Source organism: Octopus sinensis, linkage group LG7, assembly GCF_006345805.1.
Source record: "Octopus sinensis linkage group LG7, ASM634580v1, whole genome shotgun sequence".
Classification (NCBI taxonomy): Eukaryota; Metazoa; Mollusca; class Cephalopoda; order Octopoda; family Octopodidae; genus Octopus; species Octopus sinensis.
The window spans coordinates 101,449,540-101,475,594 of NC_043003.1; the positions used below are offsets into that span (position 1 = coordinate 101,449,540).

Sequence of the window (26,055 nt, forward strand, 5' to 3'; positions counted from 1 at the left end):
TTTTTTCTTTTTTTAGTATGGAAAAAATGTAAAGTAATGATGGTGTTAATGTGTTCAATCAAGGTTGTTTGATGTTATGTTAAACTGGTTGAATTACTACAGCAAATTTTGAACCTCACTGTTCTGAGTTGAAATCCTGATAAGTTTCATTTTGCCCTTGAAGTTTTTTTTTGGTTGGGAGGTGGGGAGGTTCATATAAAATAAACAATGATGTTGATGACTGTGAATGTTCTGCAATTACCTTAATTACACCCCTCCTCATTTTTCTAAAAGGTTTGCTCTTAATGTCTACTTAAAAAGAGATTTAATTTACTATTTTCTTTTTGTTTTCAAATTTAACAGATGAACCAGTCTATATACCAGATATTCTCATTAAACTCGGGTCACATAATTCTTGTGTATGAGAATGGTTCTATTGAACTTCTTACCAGTTCAGAATCTTTTAAAGGACAGCTTTCTGCCAATGATAAGTTGAAATGGTGCTGGGCTGGTTCAAATGACCAGGAACTATTTCTTTTTCTTGTAACAGAAAACCAATCAGTAAGTATATGTACTTTGTGCTTGATATGCACTGTCATTCTATAGATCAAATGAATGGGAAGGGGATTTGGTTTGAAGAGATACAGTTCTTTGTGCCAAGAAAACCATTACTAATGCCATCGTCTTCATGTGTTTTGAGTTTGGTCCCACTGCATGTCATCTTGGGCAAGTGCTTTCTACTCTAGCTTCAAGCTGACCAATGCTTGCATGTATTGCATAGTGTTTATTGAGGCAAATTTTCTGTGGCCAGATGCCCTTCCTGTCACAAGCCCTCACTTGTTTTCAAGCAAGGTAATATTTCTCCACTTCCCCAGCCAGACATGTTCCTATACAATATTGGAAATGAATGATTCTGATTGTGTGTCAGTGATACTCATGTACTGCCATCATGCAAAGTCAAGACAAAGACACGCACACACGCGCATGCACACACACACACACACAGACTGGAAGAACTCAGCCCAAAACCATGTGGGGAAACAGAATTGCTAAACACACAGCCAAACCTGCATGTGTGCATGCACACGCACACACATAGATTGATGGACAAGCTGTCAGACACATTGATTGAATGATTGCTATGGCTATATGTTTAAGAAGTTTGCTTCTCAATCACAAGGTTCAAGATTCAGTTGCTGCATAGTATCTTGAGCAAGTGTCTATACCTTGGGTGGGCACACTTATGCCTTGTGAGTGAATCTGGATAAATGGAAACTGTGTGGAACCCAGATGGATGGATTGTTTCTGTGATTCAAAGGTCTAAGCTCATCATATTTGTGTGCCACTGACTCAGTCTGTGAATTGCTTTAAAGGTACATGTGTCTGTGGAAGACTCAGACATTTAGATGCTAATTCAGTAAGTTTGGTATTTCAGTTAATGAAACAACTAAAAACTCATGATCAGGAATTCTGACCAAGATCATTTTATCATGTGTTATATTTGTGTTAGTATTTTGTGTGTATGAATGTCTGTTCATCATGTCTTCATTAATATTGTTTGAGAAAAGTCAATGACATTTACATTCTTCAATGAACAAAATCCCAGTATTTCAGCTACTTCAAATGCTTCAGTGTAAAAGGGCTTGTGGAATAAAAATACCATACTTGAAAAACAAGTGAGGATTGGCAATAGAAAAAGCATCCAACCTTTAGAAAAAATTGTCTTTAATAAGTCTTGTCTAACCCATGCCAGCATGGAAAAATAGATGTAAAAGTAATGATTGTATGTGTGTGAATTCAATTTTGGTATAAACCTTATGGTTTGCTTTACAAAGCTCATCTGTAGGCATTGGCTAACAAATGCTATCATACAATAAGATCAATCACATCACTGGATATCTAGAATTCCATAATATTCATAGTTTATACAAAAACATGAATAATAGATGCAGGCATGGCTGTGTGCTAAGAAGCTTGCTTCCCAACTACATGGTTCAATCCCACTGCATGGTACCTTAGACAAGTCTCTTCTACTATAGCCTCAGGCCAACCGAAGCCTTGTGAGTGAGTTTGGTAGAGGGAAACTGAGAGAAACCTGTCATATATCTATATATATAATGTGTATATTTATGTATAATTATAATAAAGGGTGCTGAATTGACAATGCCTGTATGCTAGAAATAGATGCCAAGTGGACTACAAACGACTTACATTATTACTCTGTTACCACAAGGCTGTATGTGAGGAAAATGGACAGAAAGGATTTATAAAATATTGACAACTCTATATCTTAAGATTTCATTGTTTGCAATATTAAAAATGCTTTCCAATCTTCAGCTGGGTAAACCTCTTGTAAATAAACGAGAAATACATATACATACCATAGCTATACAGTCAAACAAATACAAGTATATACATGCATTTCACACATGTATACAAAGTAAAAGTCCAAACATCCATTTCAGCCAGAATAATTCTGCAGCAAATATGTTTGTGGAGTGAATGACGCCCTTTATTATGATTATACTTAAATATAAATTAACCAATATGGTGTTGTTAGTATGCTGGCCACTGATAAATCATTAAATAATGACTTTATCTTAATTATATATATATATATATCTGTCTGTATTTGTCCCGCACCACTGCTTGACAACCAGTGCTGGTGTGTTTACATCCCCATAACTTAGCGGTTTGGCAAAAGTGACCGCTTAAAAAAAGTAGTAAGTCTTGGATCAATTTGTTCAACTAAAAACCTTTCAAGGCAGTGCCCCAGCATGGCCACAATCACATGACTGAAACAAGTAAAAGATAAAAGAATAGAAAATGTATTGAGCAACACAACTTTAATGCATAACACTATAATTGTTTCAATGTCAATTCACTGAAGTATTATATAAAATATAAATTGGCACATTATTTTGTTGTTCCAGCAGCACTGGTGAATGTCATCTCTTCAGGGGAAACCACAAAAATCATGCATCTCACTAAATATATACACCTTCCAATAATACAGTTCTTAGTAATTTACTGTCATACAAACAATAAAAACACCAGAACCATTACAACATAAATCACAAATTTAGCATTGCCCACTAGGAATTTTAGGAAAAAGAATAAAGATATAACATGTATGCAATATGTATGTGTGTGTGTATAAGATATATTTATATATATTGTCAGTGTTTTTTTTTTTTTAGATGAAATCAAATTGGTAGCAAGCTAAGTGTAATTATATTTATGTATTATACAGTGTATATATCAAGTTGACTTGTCTATTTGTTATCCTATCAGTTTGCCTCTCCCCTTCTCTCTCCTTCCTAATGTATGGATACTTCTATAAAAATATCATCACCCATTCTTTTCACTCTACAGCAGTGGACCATATGGACTTACCAATATTCTTTGGAAAATAGCACGTGGCATTCCAACTCAGTAATGCTTCCAGACACAGAGGGCAGTTTACTCACCTGTTGCTGTAGTGTTAACACACAAAATAGAGTGACTTTTTACACTTTCTGTAAGTAAACACCTCATGTCAACCAAAATCTTGTGAGTGGTTTTGATAGGCGGAAACTGAAAGAAGCCTGTTGTGTGTGTATGTCTGTGTGTGTGTCTGTATTTGTCCTCCCACCATCACTTGACAACTGATGTTGGTGTATTTACATCCCTGTAACTTAGTAGTTCGACAAAATAGACTGACAGAATAAGTACTAGGCTTACAAAGAGTAAGTCCTGGGGTCAATTTCATTGACTAAAAACTCTTTAAGGTGGTGCTACAGCATGGCCGTAGTCAAATAACTAAAACAAATAGAATATACAGTAGTGCCCTGGTGTTTGTTGGGGTTACATTCTTATAGCACCCACAAATAGTGAAAAACAGCGAATATTGGACATGGTCCATAAAAATGCCCATAAATGTCAAAATATGTTTTACATATCCTTAGGGGTTAGCCATATTTAAATGGCAAATATACTTCATGATGTGTTGCAGCTACTGTTTATACCTCGCTCAGAGATTTATTATATATATATTTAATAATAATTTAATAAAAAATAAAATAAAATATATGGTTACTCATGAATAATGAATGATATTAATTTAAGACGATGATAATGAAAGTAATGACTGCAAGGCAAAGATTATTCACAGCTCTTCAGCTGTTTCAGGGGATGTCGTATCTTCGTGCAAGGCTTTCTTGGTGGGCTTGAGGAGCATCGTGATGGGAAGTTGCTGTTGTTGTTTCTTCATGGTCTGAGGAGAGTTTTATATGTCTGCATGGTGGCATTGATGCCATTTTTTAATTGGAGAGACTGAACCATATAGGGATACCATGCTTCTGCCTACCCTTGCAATTCCTTTGCTGTCCTTAAAAGGTCAGACAGACATTCAACTGCCTGGCCCACCTCATCCTCCTCTGGATCTGGCACTTCCTCCTCTTCTTTTTCAGCAGACTTTGTTAACCCCAACAAATCTTCATCTGTCAGGGTTTCAGAGTGGGCATCGATGAGGTCGTCAAAACCTTCGCTACCAAATACCTTTGCCAGTTTCACTGCATTGTTGACAGCCACATCAACCTGAATATTTTCAGGTGAGAAACCCTCGTAGTCCTGGACACACTCTAGCCACACTTTCTTCCAGCATGTGATGAGGGTTTCTTTTTCATGTCTTTAAAAGCAGCTTGGATAACTGACAGGCTCATTGCGATTGTGAGGTTATGCCAGTACTTCTTTAACTGAAAATTCTTGTCTTAATCCATTGCATCCACAAAGTGTTGGAGAGATCCAGGTGTAAAGTGCCTTGAAGGCATGGATCACGCCTTGATCTATAGACTGGATGCGGAATGTGGTCTTGGCAGGAAGGAACTTGACTTGGGCTCCCTCATGACTCAAATCCAAACAATGACCACCAGCATTATCCATCACAAGCAACAGCTTGAATTCCATGCATACGTTTTGGAGGTATTCTTTGGCTTGAGGGATGAAGCATTGGTGAAACCAATTCAAAGTTAAACTTTTGGTAATCCAGACCTTGGGGTTATGCATCCAGTAGACAGGCAGTAGGATTTTATTATTTGTGAAAGCCACACATAATTAGCATCACTCTGTCCTTCTGTGCCTTAAATCCTGGGGCTCTGGCTTCGTCTTTCATGATGTGCATTCTGGAAGGCATCTTCTTCCAGAACAAGCCAGCCTCGTCCATATTGAAAACCTGTTCCAGCTTCTATCCCTTGTCCTTGATGATCTCCCTGAAGGTCACGAGGTACTTCTCATTGGCTTCTTTGTTGGCTGATGGTGTCTCTCCATGCAGGAAACACTTTATTTTAAACTGTTTCTGGAAACACTCAAACCATCCCTTGCTGGCTTGAAAATCTTCGGGCTCCATTTCCTCTGTCGAACTGCTTGTATAATTTCAGCACTTTCTCACAAATCGTGTTACTGCTCAAGGGGATGTTTTTCTTCTTTCAGTCACTATTCCACAATGCCAAGGCAGATTCCATTCTGATGAAGTATTTATTCCTCACTATCGTTATCTTTTTGGCACTTTCACTGAGTTACTGCTGTGGTGATCCTGATCGCCATCTCATTCTTCTTTATGTAGTATATGGTGCTTTTGTTGACAACATAATAGCGACCTACTGCAGCATACTTTACCTTCCCGGAACATATCCAGCAATTTACCTTCTCATGGAGCATCATATTCTTTTTCTGGCACTTAGGTTCACTGCCAGAAGCCTTAGAAGGTGTAGGGTGTTTGGGCGGCATTTTAGGGCTTTAATAACATGCTACAAAAAACACAGCACTCAACAAAATACTTGAGGTAGCTACTGGACACAGTTTTTCCCCAAAAAAGCCTACAAAATCTTCCTTTTGTCTAATATGCACATACCACCAATAGCAGACTGAGCAGAGATTAAAAATGATCATGATTTTGAAATATTTAGTTTGTATTACCGCTAGATACTATAATCTATACTTCAATAATAAAAGAGAGAGGGACCAGCAAGTGACCTAATTTCAATGAGGCTATATTGGCTAACGACCTTAAAAATTATGCTGTTGAAATAAACTATGTGTATGATCAAATGTAGTGATGATTTTAAAAAGGCACTGGTATAAAATTAATGTTCAGTCTTGTGTTGTATATATCTTTCATCTGTCATTGCTAGCCCAAGCAATACTGGTACGATACACTGTGTATGTATATATATATATAATATATATATATATATATATATGTATGTATGTATGTATGTATGTATGTATGTATGTATGTATGTATGTATGTATGTATGTGTGTGTGTGTGTGTGTGGTGTGTGTGTGGTGTGTGTGTGGTGTGTGTGTGTTGTGTGTGTGTGGTGTGTGTGTGTGTGTGTGTGAAATATTGATAGATGTTGCTATACTAATTAGCAACCTTTGATTGAAAGCAGGAACAAGAGATAGAAGATACAGTGTACTTGTATCTAAAACAATCAAATGATGTGATGCACAGCTATTCTAATCAGAGGAAGCTTCAACTGTGAAGAAGTGTCTCCAGTAAGCCGGCAAATACAGCATATTGTTATTAATAATTTAACCATAAAAAGTGTAAAAAAATATATATATATATATATATATTGCCACGAAAAAGCCATAAAAAATTGCAGACGATATTAGCGATTCCATGAACAATTATCAGTTCTGTACATGCTGAACCATGAATAAGCAGGGATACACTGTGTGTGTATGTATATATATATATATGTGTGTGTGTGTGTGTGTATAATACTAACATGATAAAAAGAAACATAAAAGCAAATGAGCACATATGTCTCACCAATCCAATATAAAACTGACGTATTACTATCAACTGATATATTTTCCTTTTGCCAGGGTCAACAAAATATGTATTTAGAACTGACTTGACACTTCAGTCTCTGCTATACACCAAGAAACTTTATTTCCTTAGTTCTGTGTCTGATAAGTCCACATCCATGTTAACATTGGATGCAAACCATTTTGCAATTGTTCCTGTGAAAACAGACAATCAAGGTAAATATTTTTTTTTTTGATTTGTTATATATTCATATGTTATATGCATATATTGTATGTAAAAGTGCATGTGTTTGGGTACACACAGTTGTTCATTGTTTGTGCTTTATTTGTATCTTGCCCATACAAGTACTAGATGATGTGTATAGTGAGGAGGAGGAAGAGATGGCAACTTATAACATAAAAGATAGCTGGGAGTTTTTACAAGACAGCCTGTGAGTTAGAGGCTCGTTCTGTGACAGGAGCAAGGTTTCAACCAGGAAGAAAGGGGCATGGTAATGAAATGGTGTGGCTGATAGAGCTGTAAAAGCTAAAAGACAGGCCCAAAATGAATAGAAGAAAATGGGATACAAAGAAAAAAAAACCCATCAGGTTGATAGAAAAGATGTTTGAAGGAGAGGAGCTAAAAGAGGTTTGCTAATGGTGTCTGGTATGAAGTAAAGTGTGTGCTGTATGAATCAGAATAGGTGTGAAGAAAATTCTTCCAAATACCCAGAAAATTCCATAGAAGTAATTAAAATTTTCTGTTACCTAGGGGACCAGATTTGTTGTGGAGCAGGGCATTCTGAAAGCAAAGTAGCTAGAGTAAGAACTGAGTGAAAAATAATTCAGGGAGTTTATTATTTCTGCTGCAACAAACAAATTTTCTCTCCAAATAATGGGCTGAAAGCATGATGCTAGCAAGACACAGGCACTGAATGCATAGTGTGTGTGAAGGCCAGAGAGAAATGAAGTAAAGATATTTCACTGAATGTATAATGTCAGTATGCATAAAATATTCTTCTCAATTTTGGTACAAGGCCAGCAATTTTGAGGGGATGGGGATGTTGATTATATTGACCTCAGTGCTCAATTTGTACATATTTTATTAATCCTGAAAGGATAAAAGGCAACCTTATAATTAAATACGTATGTCTCACTTGTGATAAAAATAATTAAGAAAATGAACTAAAAATTCAATGAATAATAATAAATAAATAAATAAAATCTGTTGTAGGAAATACAACATTATTTTGCTGATGTACCCCTGTGGAACAATTGAATTGTTTATGTCTTCTAGAGAAGCCGTTACAATGGTTTAGACATGTAAAATATAGGGATGGTCATAAATGATATTTGTTGGTGGGTACCAGAGGGACTACTAATGGTAGAAATGTACAAAAGGTGAGTGCCAAAAAATGGAAAATAGATAGTACATTGTGTAGAAATCACATGAAGGGAGTGATATCAAATCAAATACCAAAAGGTTAAACCTCAAGAATGTGAGGTTATATTAAGACTGACAGGCTTTATTGAAAATTCACTGATCACATGCCAGCAAGTAAAATGGTTATGAAACCAATGATATGATAGTGAGGATGTTAGTATTTTGTTGTGCTAGGTAACAGATGAGCTGATTGTTTGTTTATCTTTTTTCAAATTGCTTTAAAATTTTCTTTAATTTCCTCTCTTTGCCAGAGGGTGTTGGTATTTTTGATGCTCACTTTGGAACAATGACAGCATGGCAGCCAATACCTCACTCAATCTTTTCCCAACCAAAGGTAAACTGTGATTATTTGTTAGATTCTATATTCCACCTTCTCTGAGACTGAAAAAATTCCTGTATAATTTAAGTAGAAAACATAGTTGAATGTGATGGTTGGTAAACTTAATATTTCAATTGAATGGTAGAATAATCTTTTGTTAAAAAGATATAAACAACAGTGTGTCAAAGTTATTTCTTCAGTATCAGATAAAAGAATAAAAAATATACACAAGAGACAACCAAACACTTAACTGTATGTATATGTATATACACACAGGCATACATGTTAAGTATTATATGCATATAGCATTTATAGATTAATATTTGTAGTGAATGTGACTACTAACCCTTGATCATAACTTCAGATCTCACTGCCCTTATTGTGTGTACCTTATTAAGTCATTTAACTCTGCCACACTGTTCCTCACTGAAGTAAGAAATAGGTTTCACTCCTACTTCACAGCTGAGGTGTGCTACATCTCTAAAAACATATTTACAGTATTTATCCTCATCATAGTTTAACATCCATTTTCCATGCTGGCATGAGTTTGACGGTTTGACTGATGTTTGGAGAGCCAGCGGCTTTACTTGACGCAACAGGTCTTCTCTAGCATATCATATCAGCTGACACATCAAGGATATATATATATATATATATAGATATATATATATATGTATATATATATATACACACACACACATACATACATGTATATGCACACATCATCGTTTAACATCCACCTTCCATGCTAGCATGGGTTGGACGATTTGACTGAGTTCTGGCGAACCAGACTCCAATCTAATCTGGCAGAGTTTCTACAGCTGGATGCCCTTCCTAACGCCAACCACTCCAAGAGTGTGGTGGGTGCTTTTATGTGCCGCCAGCACGAGGGCCAGTTAAATGGTACTGGCAATGGCCACACTCAAATGGTGCTTTTTATGTGCCACCTGCACAGGAGCCAGTCCATTGGCACTGGCAATGACCTCGCTCAAATGTTTTTTTTTTCACATGCCACCAGCACAAGTGCTATTAAGGTGACGCAGGTAACGATCACGCTCAAATGGTGTTTTTAACGTGTCCTTGGCACGAAGGCCAGCTTGTTTCTCTGGCAACGATCTCACTCGTATGGTACTCTTAGCACTCCACTAGCAACGGATGCCAGTCACCGAGTTTGATTTTGATTTCGATTTCACTTGCCTCAACAGGTCTTCGCAATCGAGTTTGATTTCGATTTCATTTGCCTCAACTGGTCTTCGCAAGCAGAGTTTAGTGTCCAATGAAGGAAAGGCACACATAAGTGGACTGGTTACTCACCTGGCAAAGGCCACAAGGTTATGGCCTCACTTGCTCTTGCCGAGTCTTCTCAAGCACAGCATATTTCCAGATATACATATGCATACACACACACATATCATTATCATCGTTTAAGGTCCGCTTTCCATACTAGCATGGGTTGGACGATTTGACTGATGGATGGCGAACCAGATGGCTGCACCAGGCTTCAATCTTGACCTGGCAGAGTTTCTATAGCTGGATGCCCTTCCTAATGCCAACCACTCCGAGAGTGAAGTGGGTGCTTTTTCCATGCCACCAGCATGAGGGCCAATCAGCTAGCACTGGCATCGATCAAGCTTGAATGGTGCTTTTTACATGCCACTAGCATGGGAGCCAGTCAGGTGGTACTGGCACTGACCAGGCTCAAATGGTGCTGTTTACCTTCCACCGTCTCAGGTGCCAATCAGGCAACACTGGCATTGGCAACACAACGACTTCACTTGCCTCAACAGGTCTTCGCAAGCGCAGTTTATTGCCCAATGATTGAAGATTACTCTTAAATGGGTTGGTTGTGCTGTACTGACATAGGCCACGGTTACGGTCTCAGTTGGTTTGTCGGGTCTTCTCAAGCACAGCATATATTCAAAGGTCTTGGTCACTTGTCATCGCCTTGGTGAGGCCCAACATTCGAAGGTCATGCTTCACCACCTCATCCCAGGTTCCCTCTACTGCTAGGGTGTGACACATTTTCACACAGCTATCTTCATCCATATGCAACACATGACCATACCAGCACAGTCATCTCTCTTGCACACCACATCTGACGCTTCTTATGTCCAACTTTTCTCTCAGGGCGCTTACACTCTGTCGTGTATGTACACTGACATTACACATCCAGCAGAGCATACTAGCTTCTTTCCTTGCAAGCTTACACATGTCCTCAGCAGTCATGGCCCATGTTTCACTGCCATGTAGCATGGCTGTTCACACACATGCATTATACAGTCTACCTTTTACTCTGAGTTAGAGGCCCTTTGTCACCAGCAGATGTAGGAGCTCTCTCAAATTTGTCCAGGCTATTATTCTAGCAGCTACACTCCCAGAGCATCCACCCCTGATACTGACTTGGTCACCTAGGTAATGGAAGCTATTGACTACTTGTAGTTTTTCCTCCTAAAATGTGACAGAAGCTGTTTTCTACACATTTTCAGTGTTTATTGCCCTTTAGTATTTGCCACACACAAAAACTATCTTCCCAGTTAATCTTCCTTTGATATTGCTGTACCTCTTGTGTCCATAGCTTACACTTGGTACATCTTACAGAGTTTCTACCTACACCTTTTTACTGATCAAGCAGGTTCATCAAGCTGAATGTATTTGTTGTTTGTCTGTCTTCATACACACACACAACACACACACACACACATATATATATGAATATATACATATACATACATACATGCATATATTTTTATATAAAGGTTGTGTAAGATATTTGAGGACAAATTTATGTTCATAAAAAAAAAATCTATGATAACAGATAATAGCTTTATTTATCAAAACATGCTATGAGGATAAAAATAAACCTTCTTTTCTTTAATGTTATTCAATAAAGCCACCCTCAGCTTCAACAACTGCTTCTATATGAGATCTAAATAATCTACATGCTCAAATCAAATGGTCCTGGTTCATTTTGGACATCACTCTAACTATTGCCGCTTTCAAAGAATCTTTGGTGCTATGGGCGTGTTCATTGACCGCTCTCTTAACAATGTTCCACTTGTAATATTCCAATGGATTGAGATCTGGAGAATTAGGAGGCTAAATGTTAGGAGTTACGTGATCATGAAAATTTTCAGCCATCTATTCCTCTGCCACTAGAGCCATGTGTAATAGTGCAGAGTTTTACTGAAACACATATGGCCTTCCATTACATACACTGTCTATCCAGGGCTTAACAATTATTTCCCGGATTTCAATATAGATGGCAGAGTTAACTCTAAGGCCTTGCGGTAAGAAGTAAGGAGGCATTACATGTCCTTCATTGCTGACAACTCATGACAGTTGCAGGAAATTTTGCATGCATAACACTTGGAACTTCAGAAGGGTCTGCACATAACCATCTGTCATTTCTTCTATTAGCTTTTTGATCTTGGTCGAAGTTTTTCTCATTAGAGAAAAACCAAATTAAACCTTCTGCTGGATTTTTCAGTTTGTTTAAGAACCTTTTAGATCTGATGTGATTTTCTTTTACTTTTAGTGACAAACCAACCTTTCCTCAGATGGTGGAAAGGTTATGTCTTCATGGACAACATTTCTGACTGTTCCTTCTGACACACGGAAATCTTTTGTAATTGTCCTTATGGACTTTCTGGGATTATAATCAATGGTCTGTTGAACTTACTGGATAAATTCAAGTGTTCTGATGATTTCAGAGCATTTAGAATGCTTTTTATGCTTTGATACTGGTGATATGTTTTCATCTTCAGTCTCTAGCTCCTCACAAACTCTGTAGACGAAAGATCTGGCAACTTTTAAAAATCGAGATATTTCACTATGCTCAGCCTTTATAACCACAATAACAGCATGCTTCTTCCTTTCTTGAGTAAGCTGAGGGTCTGCTATTATTTTCTGAAACAAAGATTGGGATAAAATTAATAAGAAACAACTATGCCCTTCTGCACATGTGAACATGTGAAAATATATGCTGATAATTTCAGACACTACAAAAAAAATATTATTTATTCAAACCAGTTCTTATCCAGCAAGTCTTTGATCAAAGTGTTTTATCCTTTGCATCAGACATTCCGTCTAGGACTTCATTCATTTTACATGTTTTCTATGCTAGCATAGGTTACAAGACATTATTGAGGCAATGTGTTAAAGCAAGATGCCCTTCCTGTCACTAACTCTTGTTTTTCAAGTGATCTCTTATGCCATGTAGTTAGATTGGGACTAGAGTTGCAAAGTACCACAAATATAATGTCCTTTTTTCTTAAGATGATTGGATGTATATGAAGGTTTGGCTGCTATTTTTAGCAGGCCAGGTGACCATATAGAGCCTCCCTTGTTAACTCAACTTTACTTAGCTTTATTAACTGACAAGGTAATTTGATGGTCAGAGAATTTCTTTACCAAATTACATTTAGACTGTTTCTTTAGTTTCATTATATCATTTTTACACAAATTCATGTCTTTTAGAATCTGTATTTTGAATGCTGATTTGAATGTCTGCAACTGTACATTATTTTGCAGCTTTTTTCAAGTAATGGCCATCTATTCACTGCATGTGATAAAGATTTACTTGCATACTCATATCACTTGGAATCTTCCACTCTATCCAACCTAATGTGCAATACATATCAACTGGCACACGATCAAAACCTTTTGCGAGTTGTACCAATGCATACCAAGTGGGATGTTCATTCAACATATGTAAGTAGATTTCCAGTCACTTTTACTCTTTTTTATTATTATTATTATTGTTGGTTCTTTTTAAGGTGGCTCACATAACCACACCTTCATTATGCATTTTGAGTGTTTGCACTTCATAGTGTATATGTGCACATAATTGCAGGAATTTGCAATTTTTCACAAATCTTGACTTCAGACTTAGTCCGTGTTGTGAATTCATAGGGTTATACATATTTATACACTAGGTTGAGATTTCCTTCAACATGAAACCAATGGTAGCCTTCTTAACCCACAAATAAGGAATATTTATCCACCAATGCAGTTTTGTGATGAGCACTTTTTCTCTCTGTTCAGCATTAACACACACACACTCACAGCAGGTTTCCATACAATTTCCATCTATCATGTCCACAATTCATCTACAAGGCATTGGTTCAGCCAGGGGCTATAGTATAAACAAAAGAAAAACACGCAAGGTGCTGTGCAGTGAGTAATCTGAAATTACATGGTTGCAAAGCAAGCTTCTTAATCATGCACCCATGCATACATTTAAACAAGCATCTCCCCAATGGGGAACCAAACCCCAGTCTCCAGCATGGCAGGTAGAGATACTTATCATTATAGTACTATTGTGTTCTTCATCCATAAGGGATGTTATCACTGGACAAATACCACAGTAAATCTGTCTCTCAATGTATTTTCATTAAATGTGATATAGTAATGGCTATTTTAATTTTAATGCTGCTTCTGTTACATATAACTGACGCGTGTGTGCGTTGTGTGTCAGTTTACATTTATGCTTCTGAGAAATATCACACAGCTATGGATGCTATTGCTCTCATTTTCCCTGTCAATGAGTCAACTGCTGATTTTGCATTTTTGAAGATGTGTGGAATAAAATATCTCTTGTTTGAAAAACCAGCAAGGGTTAGTGACAAGAAGAACATCTGGCTGTAAAACAATGTCTCAGTATATTCATGTAACTCATACTAGCATAGAAAAACAGACATAAAGAGAAACGGAATTGAATGATATTTTATTTCTTCTGTATATTATTTCAGGTCAAGTCATTGCATTATATTTCCTTTTGTTATTCTTCTTTCAGTCAGATGAAAAAGTCAGTGATGAAGAAGCAATCCAAAACTTGTTTACAAAATTGTTTGACTTTCAACAAGTAAGGAAACTTTTTGTTTAATAACTTGCAATATTAGTCCAATTCATGCCAGCATGGAACATGGATGTGATGTTCAATGATGAGATGTTAGCTCTAAATGGGGCTGGATATTGGGAGAGGTTCTTGGTAGGGTCTCTAGTTATTTCTTATTTCCACAAAAAATGCAATCACTGTTTAGAGTTGAAGCAGAACTGCCTACAAAGCACATTATCCAATTTATATATATATATATATATCAAAATAAGCAACAAGGATAGCCAAAGATAGTGTAGTACAATCGTTTCATGCTACTTCATTTAATTAAACAATGTAAGTATTACATCAGTTTTAAAATAACTTAAGTACCATATTCATCTGAATCTAAATTTTTGCTGTACTTATATATATATATATATATATATATATATTTATATATAGAGGGCATTATACATACATGCCAGAAGGCATTATACATACATGCCAAACGCTAAGAGGGACAATCAGTCATTTCTACCAAAAATATTACTAATCCCACCGAATGCAATTTTTCAAAGTAAGACATTTAAAAATATAGACCTGTATCACAGTGATTTCATACTTACGTAATCATCAGCAGGCCTGAATGTATTATAAATAAACAACGACGCTGCCCCGCTTAAGCCGATCAGCTACTGATCAACATCAACGAAGCACATGGGTGAGTTTACATATATTACATCCGGGTAAATGGCAAACTTTTACGAATTGCATTTCGGGAGAGGAAAAGTTTTTTCGGAATAAAAATTTAGCAATTAAGGACAACTACTTAATAAGGAAAACTTAACAAGAAATTGTCAGGTAGATAGCGTAAAAACCTCATAAGAGAAAAAATTTCGAAAATAATTATTTCTTATTGAACATATTAATTTATATATAGAGGGCATTATACATACATGCCAAACGCTAAGAGGGACAATCAGTCATTTCTACCAAAAATATTACTAATCCCACCGAATGCAATTTTTATATATATATATACTAGCTTAAAAGCCACCCAATTGGGTGGCTTTTAGGCAAGTGGCCCTGAATGGGAAGATCTGTAAACAGATCTCTGACTTGTTTTGGAGAATTTGTTGCAATTGCTTCCAGAGTCACATCTCAATGTTGTCGCAAAAAATCATGTAAAAGAATCGCCAAAAACAATCGCAGTAATGAAAACATAGGAATCCAAAATTTCAGGAGTGTTGGTCCAGATTTGTCCCGGAATGTTTTTAATTTACTCATGGAGTTAGCCTTTAGATTATAATATTTGTTATACAAAAAATTTGTTACAAAAAAGTCTCGTAAAAAAATCAGTGAAAACAATCACGGTAATAAAAACGTAATAATCCAAAATTTCAGGAGTGTTGGTCCAGATTTGTCCCGGAATGTTTTTAATTTACTCATGGAGTTAGCCTTTAGATTATAATATTTGTTATACAAAAAATTTGTTACAAAAAAGTCTCGTAAAAAAATCAGTGAAAACAATCACGGTAATAAAAACGTAATAATCCAAAATTTCAGGAGTGTTGGTCCAGATTTGTCCCGGAATGTTTTTAATTTACTCATGGAGTTAGCCTTTAGATTATAATATTTGTTATACAAAAAATTTGTTACAAAAAAGTCTCGTAAAAAAATCAGTGAAAACAATCACGGTAATAAAAACGTAATAATCCAAAATTTCAGGAGTGTTGGTCCAGATTTGTCCCGGAATGTTTTTAATTTACTCATGGAGTTAGCCTTTAGATTATAATATTTGTTATACAAAAAATTTGTTACAAAAAAGTCTCGTAAAAAAATCAGTGAAAACAATCACGGTAATAAAAACGTAATAATCCAAAATTTCAGGATTGTGCGTCCAGATTTGTCCTGGAATGTTTTTAATTTACTCATGGAGTTAGCCTTTAGATTATAATATTTGTTATACAAAAAATTTGTTACAAAAAAGTCTCGTAAAAAAATCAGTGAAAACAATCACGGTAATAAAAACGTAATAATCCAAAATTTCAGGAGTGTTGGTCCAGATTTGTCCTGGAATGTTTTTAATTTACTCATGGAGTTAGCCTTTAGATTATAATATTTGTTATACAAAAAATTTGTTACAAAAAAGTCTCGTAAAAAAAATCAGTGAAAACAATCACGGTAATAAAAACGTAATAATCCAAAATTTCAGGATTGTGCGTCCAGATTTTGCCTGGAATGTTTTTAATTTACTCAGAGTCAACCTGATTCCAAAATGGTATGATATGTTTAAGGCGGCGAGCTGGCAGAAACGTTAGCATGCCGGGCGAAATGCTTAGCGGTATTTCGTCTGCGTTACGTTGTGAGTTCAAATTCCACCGAGGTCGACTTTGCCTTTCATCCTTTCGGGGTCGATAAATTAAGTACCAGTTACGCACTGGGGTCGATGTAATCGACTTAATACCTATGTCTGTCCTTGTTTGTCCTCTCTGTGTTTAGCCCCTTGTGGGTAGTAAAGAAATAGGTATGATATGTTGGAAAAAGTGTGATACACTGACATTCACATTTATTATATCAGATATTTTTAATTTTGGGGAAACTTTCATCATCATCCATCATTTTGAATCCGGTTTTGTCCCCGTTAACAGCGGTGGCCAGATCTCCCTCAGTGCCATGGCAACTGCCCTCGCACCATCTTGCCTGATTATGGGCGTCCTCCTTTTTCAAGCCAACCCTCCCAGTCTCTTCCCACATTTTCCTCGGTCTATCTAGCTTTTGCTGTCGATTTACCTCAAACTCTAGCACCTTCTTCAGAACATGCTCCTCACCCCTCCTCAACACATGCCCATACCATTTGCCCTTGCCAGCCATTCTACTGATTTCTCCAACCCCAGCATCCCCATCAAGTCTTCAGTCCTCCTCTTATCAAACAGCCTCACACCACACATTTCTCTCACCATTGCTCTCTCAGTCCTTCTCAAAATTACCATCTCTCTCTCTCTTTCTCTCAAACACCATGTCTTGCTCCCATACAGCATTGCAGCTCTCACACAACTCCTATAGACCTTTCCTTTCATCTTCAATGAGAACCTTTTCCCATATAACAAAGCTTCACATTCCCTGAACTTCACCCAGCCAAGTCTCACTCTTGCTGTCACAGCTGCTTCACACCCACCACTTACATCTACCCTACCTCCCAAATAACAAAACCCTCTCACCATCTCCAGCTCATCACATAGTGTTTCCACTGACTTCACCAGCCCTCCAGCTCCTTTCTCACATCTTCCACAAACAAACTCTTTTTCCAGTCTTGGGATCACCTTCTTCATTTTTGTACATCTACCATGAATCCATTTCTCACATTTTGTATACAACACCGCATTTGCCATTACCCTCCTCCCACAGACACCACATTGATCCACCTTACTCACTAACACTTCTCCTTCCACCCCACTCACCATCACCTTTGTCTTTCCGAGGTTTACCTTCAAACCCTTGCTTTCAAATGCATCCTTCCATTTCCAAAACTTCTCCTTCAATTCCTCCATCATCTCACTCATCAGAACAAGGTCATCTGCATACAGTATCCTCATTAGCAGTCCCTCTCTTCCACTCTCCGTCACCACATCAAGCACTATTGCAAACAACAATGGTGACAGCTCTGATCCAATTCTCACTCGTCTTTAACCCTTATACAAACTCATCATTGCTCTCACTTTTACCTTTAGTACACCTCTCTTCCTCAACGCCCACTCAATCACCTTCCTTGGAACCCTATCAAATGTCTTCTCCAGATCAACGAAGCACACGTACAACTCCTTCCCTTTATCTCAGTATTCCTCCTGCAATCTCCTTACAATGAACACTGCATCTTTTGTCCTCCTTCCTGGAATAAAACCAAATTGCATTTCGTCCACATTCACCCCTTTCCAAATTCTCCTCTCCAACACCCTTTCTACTATCTTCATTGCATGCTTTACTCTTCTATACGCCCCACAACGCATCACATCTCTATTCCCCTTGAAGATCGGTACCACCACACTTAATGCCCAATCATCTGGCATTCCTCTCCCATCCAGTACACCCTGGCAGAGCTCCATCATCACAAAAATCCTTATCTTTCCACTTGCAGTTATCATTTCTACACTTACTTCTGATGGACCAGCTGCCTTTCCTGTTTTCATTTCCTTCACTGCCTTGACTACTTCTTCCCAACTAACTCTCTCCACTGGCCCCTTCACTTCCATCCTCTGATCCCATTCACTCTCCACATTCATAATTCCCTCCAAACTCTTCCCCTGTCCTTCTCACTAAAATTTAACCTTCCATCACTCCCACTCATGCATCTTCCTCGCTCAACATCTCTTCCATCATTTTTCATTGATTTAATAAATCTAAACACTCTACATTATTTACATTTGATGGATATTTGTCCTCATCTTGTTTGTTGTTAACATAATGTTTCTTTAGCTTTCTTCAGGTGTCTTCGGGAAATTTAGAACCTGGGTTCTCATTCTTAAGGTATTTTTCGATGGTATTGTTATTCAACCCATGCTGGCCGTTCAACCCATGCTAGCATGGAAAACAGACATTAAACGATAATTATTATTATTATTATCTTACATATTAAAACTGAAAATGTCTGTGTGTATGTGTATTGTCCTCGTTTTGTGCCAAAATGTGAGAAGGTGGCTTGACTGATTTTTCTTAAACTTCACATGCACATTGTTTACGTGTTTGGAGAGGTTTTAAGTATAAATTGACTTCGAAAAAATGTTCGGGTAAATGGCGGGAGGAATAACATTTGGGCATGAGTGAACGGTAGAAATAAAATTTTTAAGCTTCTAAGGGAAATAACCCATTCATTTTCAGTATGCTTATTTCTTAGTATTTGAACTATTTTAGTTATTTTCTCAATTTATCCAGTACAACGCTTAAACAAGTAAATAGTATTCTTCTAAACAATAAATCCACTTATTTCGGTTAGTGACTTATTCACGAATATACCAACTCTAGTGCTGCTGAGGGTAATATTCTCTGGGAACGCACAAAAGCTTTTTTCACAGTTAATTATTTTGAATTGTTATTATCTCATATCTGATTAGCCTGTTATTACATAACATGTTTCAGGATTTTAGTATACATACCTTATTAGTATTTCCTCCTAAAATTTTTTTCTCTGGGCTACTTTATTTGAATTCTTACTATAGGGTAACTAAATTCATGTTATTACATAACTGACTTCACAATTTGAGTATTCATAACTTATTGGGAATTCCTAAAAACATCCTTTGTAAGACAGTTCGGTATTCTCAATAAATACACAAAAACTGTTTTAAGGGCTACATACTTTGTATTGTTACTGGATTAGCGAAACAATTATGAGAACGGAACCAAGGGATAAGCCCCGCTTTCCCGGGAATTACCGGGTATGTCAGCTACTATATATATATATATATATGCTTATTATAGCCTCAGGCTAACCAAAACCTTGTGAGGGGATTTCGTATTCAGAAACTGAAAGAAGACTGTCATATATGTGTATGTGTGTGCGTATCTTGTGTTTGTACCCCCACCATTGCTTGGCAACTGATGTTGCTGTGTTTACATTCACGTAACTTAGCAGTTTGGTAAAAGACACTGGCAGAATGAGTACTAGGCTTACAAAGAATAAATCCTCTGGTTGATTTCTTCAACCAACGGCTGTGCTCCAGCATGGCCACAGTCACATGTCTGTAACAAGTAAAACCATAAAAATCTATGCCATTTTAATCCCTAGTAAGACCGGGTATCTCTGCTAGTTATTATTATTGTTCAGGTCACTGTTTGATTCCAATCAGTGACCTGAACAATGATAATAATAATAATAATATCGAAAAATACCTTAGGAATGAGAACCCAGGTTCAAAATTTCCCCAAGACTCCTGATGAAGGCTGGAGGGTATGTCAGCCGAAACGTGTTAACAACGAACAAGTTGAGGACAAATATCCATTGAATGTAAATAATGTAAATAATTCCTCATCTCTTAAATATAGAACTCTAAACACTCTGGGTTCTCATCCAATCTGTGCAACCTCTCCTTAGCCTCCTTCCTTATAAATCTTACAACCACCCTCTTTGCATGATTCTTCATGATATTATACCTGGCTCTCATTTGTTCAGTCCTATTATTACATAAAGCTTTGTGTGCCGCCTTCCTTACTATTGCATCGCTCACCTTCTCATTCTACCACCACGTATCTCCTCGATCTGTCCTACCCTTCGTCCTTTCACACACTTTGTCATATGCCTTTAAGTATCCTTTCTTTAAAAGACTTCCACAGATCTGGTACCTCGGTGCTTACCAACTCTCCAACTCTTTCCTCAAATCTTGGTCTTGTTTCTTCTTCCACACCTTTCTCCACTCAACTATTCTCTTTCTCACAAGTCAGCAACCACCAACCTGTGCTGCAACTCCCCTGGTATTCACATCTCTCAGATATTTTCTGTTTTTCCTGCTGGATCTTTTCACTTTGACCGGCAGATATTTAAAATAATTTTTTTGTAACTAAACACTTTTAAACTTCTTATACTGGTAGAATGTGTTTATAAAACATCTTTTGCTCTTGGCTTTCTTGAGAAAATTCTGTAGTTTGTAAGTTATTTGTTGTTTAATTTCGGGAATTTCAACCAATCAATGATATCTATTGTGGTGAAAACGATTTATGCCGTAATGTGTCAACAACAATTATTTCCGATGTCATATAAAATTGTCCCTGTTATTTATGAGAAAGAAAGATACCCTGTGGCCATAAAGTGAGGGGTCACTCGTAAACAGAGCTGGGTAACAAAACCGTTCCCTCTTTAGTGTCCACCCATAATTATGACCCTAGTATCGATCTATTGCATTTCAATCTGTTTTAGGGCTAAGGTTTGGGTTAGGAGTGGGGGGAAGGTTATCTTTTTTTCTTCAGAAATGTAAATAAACCCAATCTGTTTCTTAAACGAATATGTAATATGTGTATCTGTGCAACAGAGGAAAATTAAAACTGCATTTGTAAATAACGGACAATTTCATATGACACCGGAAATAATTGTTGTTGACACATTACGGCAGAAATTGTTTTCACCTCAATAGACGTCATTGATTGGTTGAAATTGCCAAAATCCAAGAAATTAAAGACCAAATATCTTACAAACTACAGAATTTTCTCAAGAAAGTCAAGAAAAAAAGATGTTTTATAAACACATTCTACCAGTATACGAAGTTTAAAAGTGTTTAGTTACAAAGAAATTATTAAAAAAATCTGCCAGTCAAAGCGAAAAGATCCTTCCTGCCAACCAACGTGAAATCAATCTCTGTCTCCTTCCTTCCTGCACACTGAAAGTCACCCTTTTCTCTGTTTTCCTAAACCATGTATTCGCCACGCACAACTCTTTCTCATCACAAAACTCCAACAGTATCCTTCCTTCCAAATATCTCTCCCCAATTTCATTTCCCCCATGCATACCCTCAAAGCCCTGGATCCATTTCCCAACATGTCTGTTAAAATCACCCATGCCCAAAACCAATTCATCTACCCTATGTAAGTCCCGCTCAATCACCATTTCAGCAAAGAACTACCCTTTCTCAGCGATCCCTCTTCCACTTTGCAGACCATACCCACAAATCACCCTCACCACTTCTTCAAATGCTAACACTACTGTCATCACTGTCACTCTTTCTCCTGACCTCCACCACCTTCTCACAGATTTTTTCTTTCACCAAAACTCCCACACCTCCAGTACCCATGCTATTTCCTGACCACCACAACGTTGTACCTTCTTCCCTTGACCCCCACAAATCTTGCACCCTGGCCCCTCCACCTAACCTCCTGCACACAATACACATCCACCCTCCTCTTCCTCAATTCCTCATGCACCTCAGTTCCCCTTCCACACAGACTGCCCACATTCCAACTTCCCAATCTCATCCCATCAGCCATCATAAGGCAAGTCATGCTTGCGCAATCTTCTTTTTTCAGGTAGGCAGGTGCAACCCACCCCGACCTTTGGGCTGGCTGGCTAGTGCCCATTCTCCTTTGCTATTATCATGAGGCATTTTCATAGCTTACCCCCAACCTCAGTTTCTAGAAATGAGTGGTCCAGAGACCAAAGCCTCTACCACGATTTTTAAGAAACTTTATTTCAATTAAAGTGTGTGTGTGTGTATGTATATATGTGTGTATATATTACTAAAGAAAGCAAAAAATAAAACAAAAATGATAGTGTTCAGTATGTTGGTGACAAGAATTTCTGCCAAAGAGACATAGTTAAACAGTCATACATCATCTCCCTCTTTCTCTCCCTCTCTTTGTTTATCTTCACCACCACACTCACTGTCTATGCCTACTATTACTCTCTCCCCATCATGAGGAATAGTAGGAATGTCATTGAATAGTGTGACACACTGACACAGAAATTAGTTTTTGCATTTATTATATTAGATATCTTGTCTTTTTAGGAATGTGAGATTACTTGGAGTGGATTCCCAGTTCCTTCATTTCTGCCCCTTTTAGTCACCTCTTATACCATGCAGGGAATACAGCGACTGCATTCTACCATCCCCCTCCCCCAGTCGCAGAGCGGGTTTGCTAGTTAACCCATACATAGCTGGGGCTCTTACAGGAGCTACCACTCCTAGCCAGGATAGACCTAGGAATAATAGTGCCTAAGAGGTGGTTCCACATTCCTCAGACCCTGAAACCAGAGCCCCAGAGTCCTACTATTGGATGTAGTTTAGAGTCATACCCAGGACAATTGGAAGGGAAGAGGTGAGGGAATCATTGTAGAAGATGGCAAACCGGAAGGCACTAGATAAAGATGGGTGTACAGTGGAATGCCTAAAGAAAAAAGGAGTGACAGTGATTGAATGGTTAGTGAAGCTTATGAATGTTTGTTATATGGCTGGAAGGGTACCAAAGGACTGGTGCAGTGCCTGTATAGTGCCACTCACTGTACAAGGGGAAAGGGGATAAATGTCTGTGTGGAAATTTTAGGGGTATAAGTCTGTTCTGTGTTGTTGGTAAACTGTATGGGAGAATTCTGATTGTAAGGATGAAAAACCAGACAGAGAATGTACTAGGAGAGGAGCAGTGCGGTTTTAGGAGTGGAAGTGGGTGTACAGATCAAATTTTTGTAGTAAGGCAGATGTGTGAGAAGTTTTTGGTTAAAATAGGGATGTGTATTGGGCCTTTATGGACCTAGAGACAGCATATGAACATGTGGCAGGTGTTGCGGTTGTATGGAGTAAATGGTAGATTGTTGAGAGTGGTACAGAGTTTTTATAAAGAAAGTAGGGTGGGTGGTGAAGTGAGTGAGTGGTTTGTGAAGGTGGGGTTAAGACAGGGTTGTGTGATGTCTCCGTGATTGTCTAATTTATATATGGATGATGTGGTGAGAGAGGTGAATGCTAGAACCTTTGGTAGGGGACCCCAGATGGTGGGAAAAATTGGATAGAAACAGTGAGTCAGTTGTTGTTTACTGATGATACAGCACTGGTGGCAGATTTGGAAGAGCAACTGAGGAGACTGGTGGTAGAGTTTGGAAGAGTTTGTGAGAGGAGGAAACTGAAAGGGAATTTAGCTAAGAGTAAGGTGATGAGATGTTCGAGAGATGGAATGGCTGGTAGGATGGATGTGAGTATAAATGGTGAGATGTTAGAGGAGGTGAGTGTTTTTAAGTATCTGGTATCACATGTGAGTGTGGATGGTGGGGTTGGCTGAGGAAGTGGGATACAGAGTGAGGGAGGGGAGTAAGATACTTGGAGTTGTGAACGGTATGCTGAGAGATAAAAGGTTGAGTATGAGGGCATGATTGTGCCGACGATGTTATATGGTGCAGATGTCTGAGGGCTATGGTTGGTGTCAGAGATGGATAGGATGAGGAATGAGGAGGTGCGACGGTGAGCAAGGATGAGAGAAAACTAACAATCAAAATGGATAGACGAATGTTGAGGTGGTTTGACCACATGGAGAGGATGGAGGAGCAGATGGTAAGGAGGGTGATGAAGACAGGCGTGGTAGGCAGAAGAACCAGTGGCAGACTTCAGTTTGTGTGGATGGATGGAGTGAGGGAGAGAAGCAAGAGAGTTTATATGTGATAGGAAAGCTTGTAGAGTGTTTGTGGATGGATGAATGGATTTGATGTTGCTCAAAGGGGTACCAAACCAGCATATGTTGTTGGGCCCCGCTACTGATATTGAGGGTTAAGTTCTATGTGTTGACCCGAGCACCATATGGGGCTCACCTCTTTGAGCTGGGAAATGAATGGAATGCTTGGTGTGTGTCTTGTTATGGCCACACCCTCCTAAAAAGAAAAAATGGGGAATAGGCCTGCATGTGTATGTATATATACACGTGTGTGTGTGTGATTATATATATATAATTTCTTTGAACTGTTTCAGCTTTAAAGCTGTGCTCATGCTGGGGCACATATAAGGCAGGATAGGAAAAGAAGTGTTTTAGTTTCCCTAATCTTTACAGTCAAAACACATTAAGCTTTCTGTGGATAGAGAAAACAATGGTATTGCTCTGTTTAGCTTTGTTGATATAAAAATATCTGTCCTACCAACTATAAATATTGACTACAGCTCATCACTTTAGCTATGCGGAAGGACTTTAAAGTAATGTTGTCTAGCTCTTTCATACAGAGATTGCACCTGCTAATTATAGTTATGACTGGGCTAAGGGAAAACACAATATATTGTAGTTAAACTCATTTGTATACAAATCACTGAGTGAAGAGGATAACAATGTTTTTGTAATGAATGTGTTTTAGATTTTATTTTTAATTTGTTTTGTTTTTTCTTTTATTCACTTTAGAAATCCTGTCAGTCTAGTTTCCAGTCTCACCTGGACAAACTATTTCAAATATTGTCACAAGAACAGAACCAGCATTGGTGGGCCAGTGTTCACATGATCAAATTAATTGTGACCAGTTGTAATAAAGATGACCTCTTGTCTATAAAACAGTTCACCACACTCATAGAGTCAGGTTCTTTACCTCTACAGTAAGTAACCTCAACATTTTTGTCAGCTTTCACAGACCTGTGAGGATGTTACCTTTTTCGTTTTTCTTTTCTTCTGTTTTTTTTCTCATCTTTCATACCAGTCAAGTCCTGGTATTTATTTTAAGAACTAAACCCATCCCTAACCTATTAGCATTCAAACTGGCCTTATCTGGCCTAGATATGCTACTTGCTTTATGTTCTAGCCAGCCAGATCCAGTCTATCACATCTACACTTCAATGCTAGTATAAAATCTATCACGTCATCAATTTCAAAGCTACAAAATGATGCATGATTAATTAATGTGAATGAAAAGTGTTACATTTGACAGCATGATCTGAATGTTAAAGGACTTAAATATGTTGCTTGTGCCTTTGTTAAAAATAACCATCATTATTGTAGTGTATTGGCAAAACCATTTCAGCCTCTCTGACAAAATGCTTTGTGATAGTTATGGCTCTTTGCATTTAGAGTTCAAATGGCTCTAGTGTCAACTATATCTTTCCTCCTTTCTGGGTCAATAAAAATAAAGTACCAGTCAAGTACTGGGGTTGCACTACTCAATAAACCCTTTCCCTCAAAGATTATTGTTCTTGTGCTTAAACTAGAAACCATTCTTTGGTTCAAGCTGGTAGAATTGTTAGAGAATTGAACAAAATGCCTTGTGC

General features: G+C 37.7%; 1 protein-coding gene across 1 annotated transcript in view; it reads left to right on the top strand.

The window, feature by feature from the left end:
- The first annotated feature begins 337 nt into the window (after positions 1–337).
- The window catches only part of LOC115214051 (nucleolar protein 11), a 53,899-nt gene continuing 28,181 nt past the window's right edge, over positions 338–26,055 (top strand). Inside the window, exons 1-7 of the mRNA XM_029783091.2 lie at positions 338–540; positions 3,355–3,499; positions 6,854–7,012; positions 8,471–8,553; positions 13,069–13,248; positions 14,333–14,401; positions 25,202–25,389. Coding sequence (XP_029638951.2) covers positions 343–540; positions 3,355–3,499; positions 6,854–7,012; positions 8,471–8,553; positions 13,069–13,248; positions 14,333–14,401; positions 25,202–25,389 — 1,022 coding nt within the window. The 5' untranslated portion in view covers positions 338–342. The remainder of the gene's footprint in view (positions 541–3,354; positions 3,500–6,853; positions 7,013–8,470; positions 8,554–13,068; positions 13,249–14,332; positions 14,402–25,201; positions 25,390–26,055) is intronic.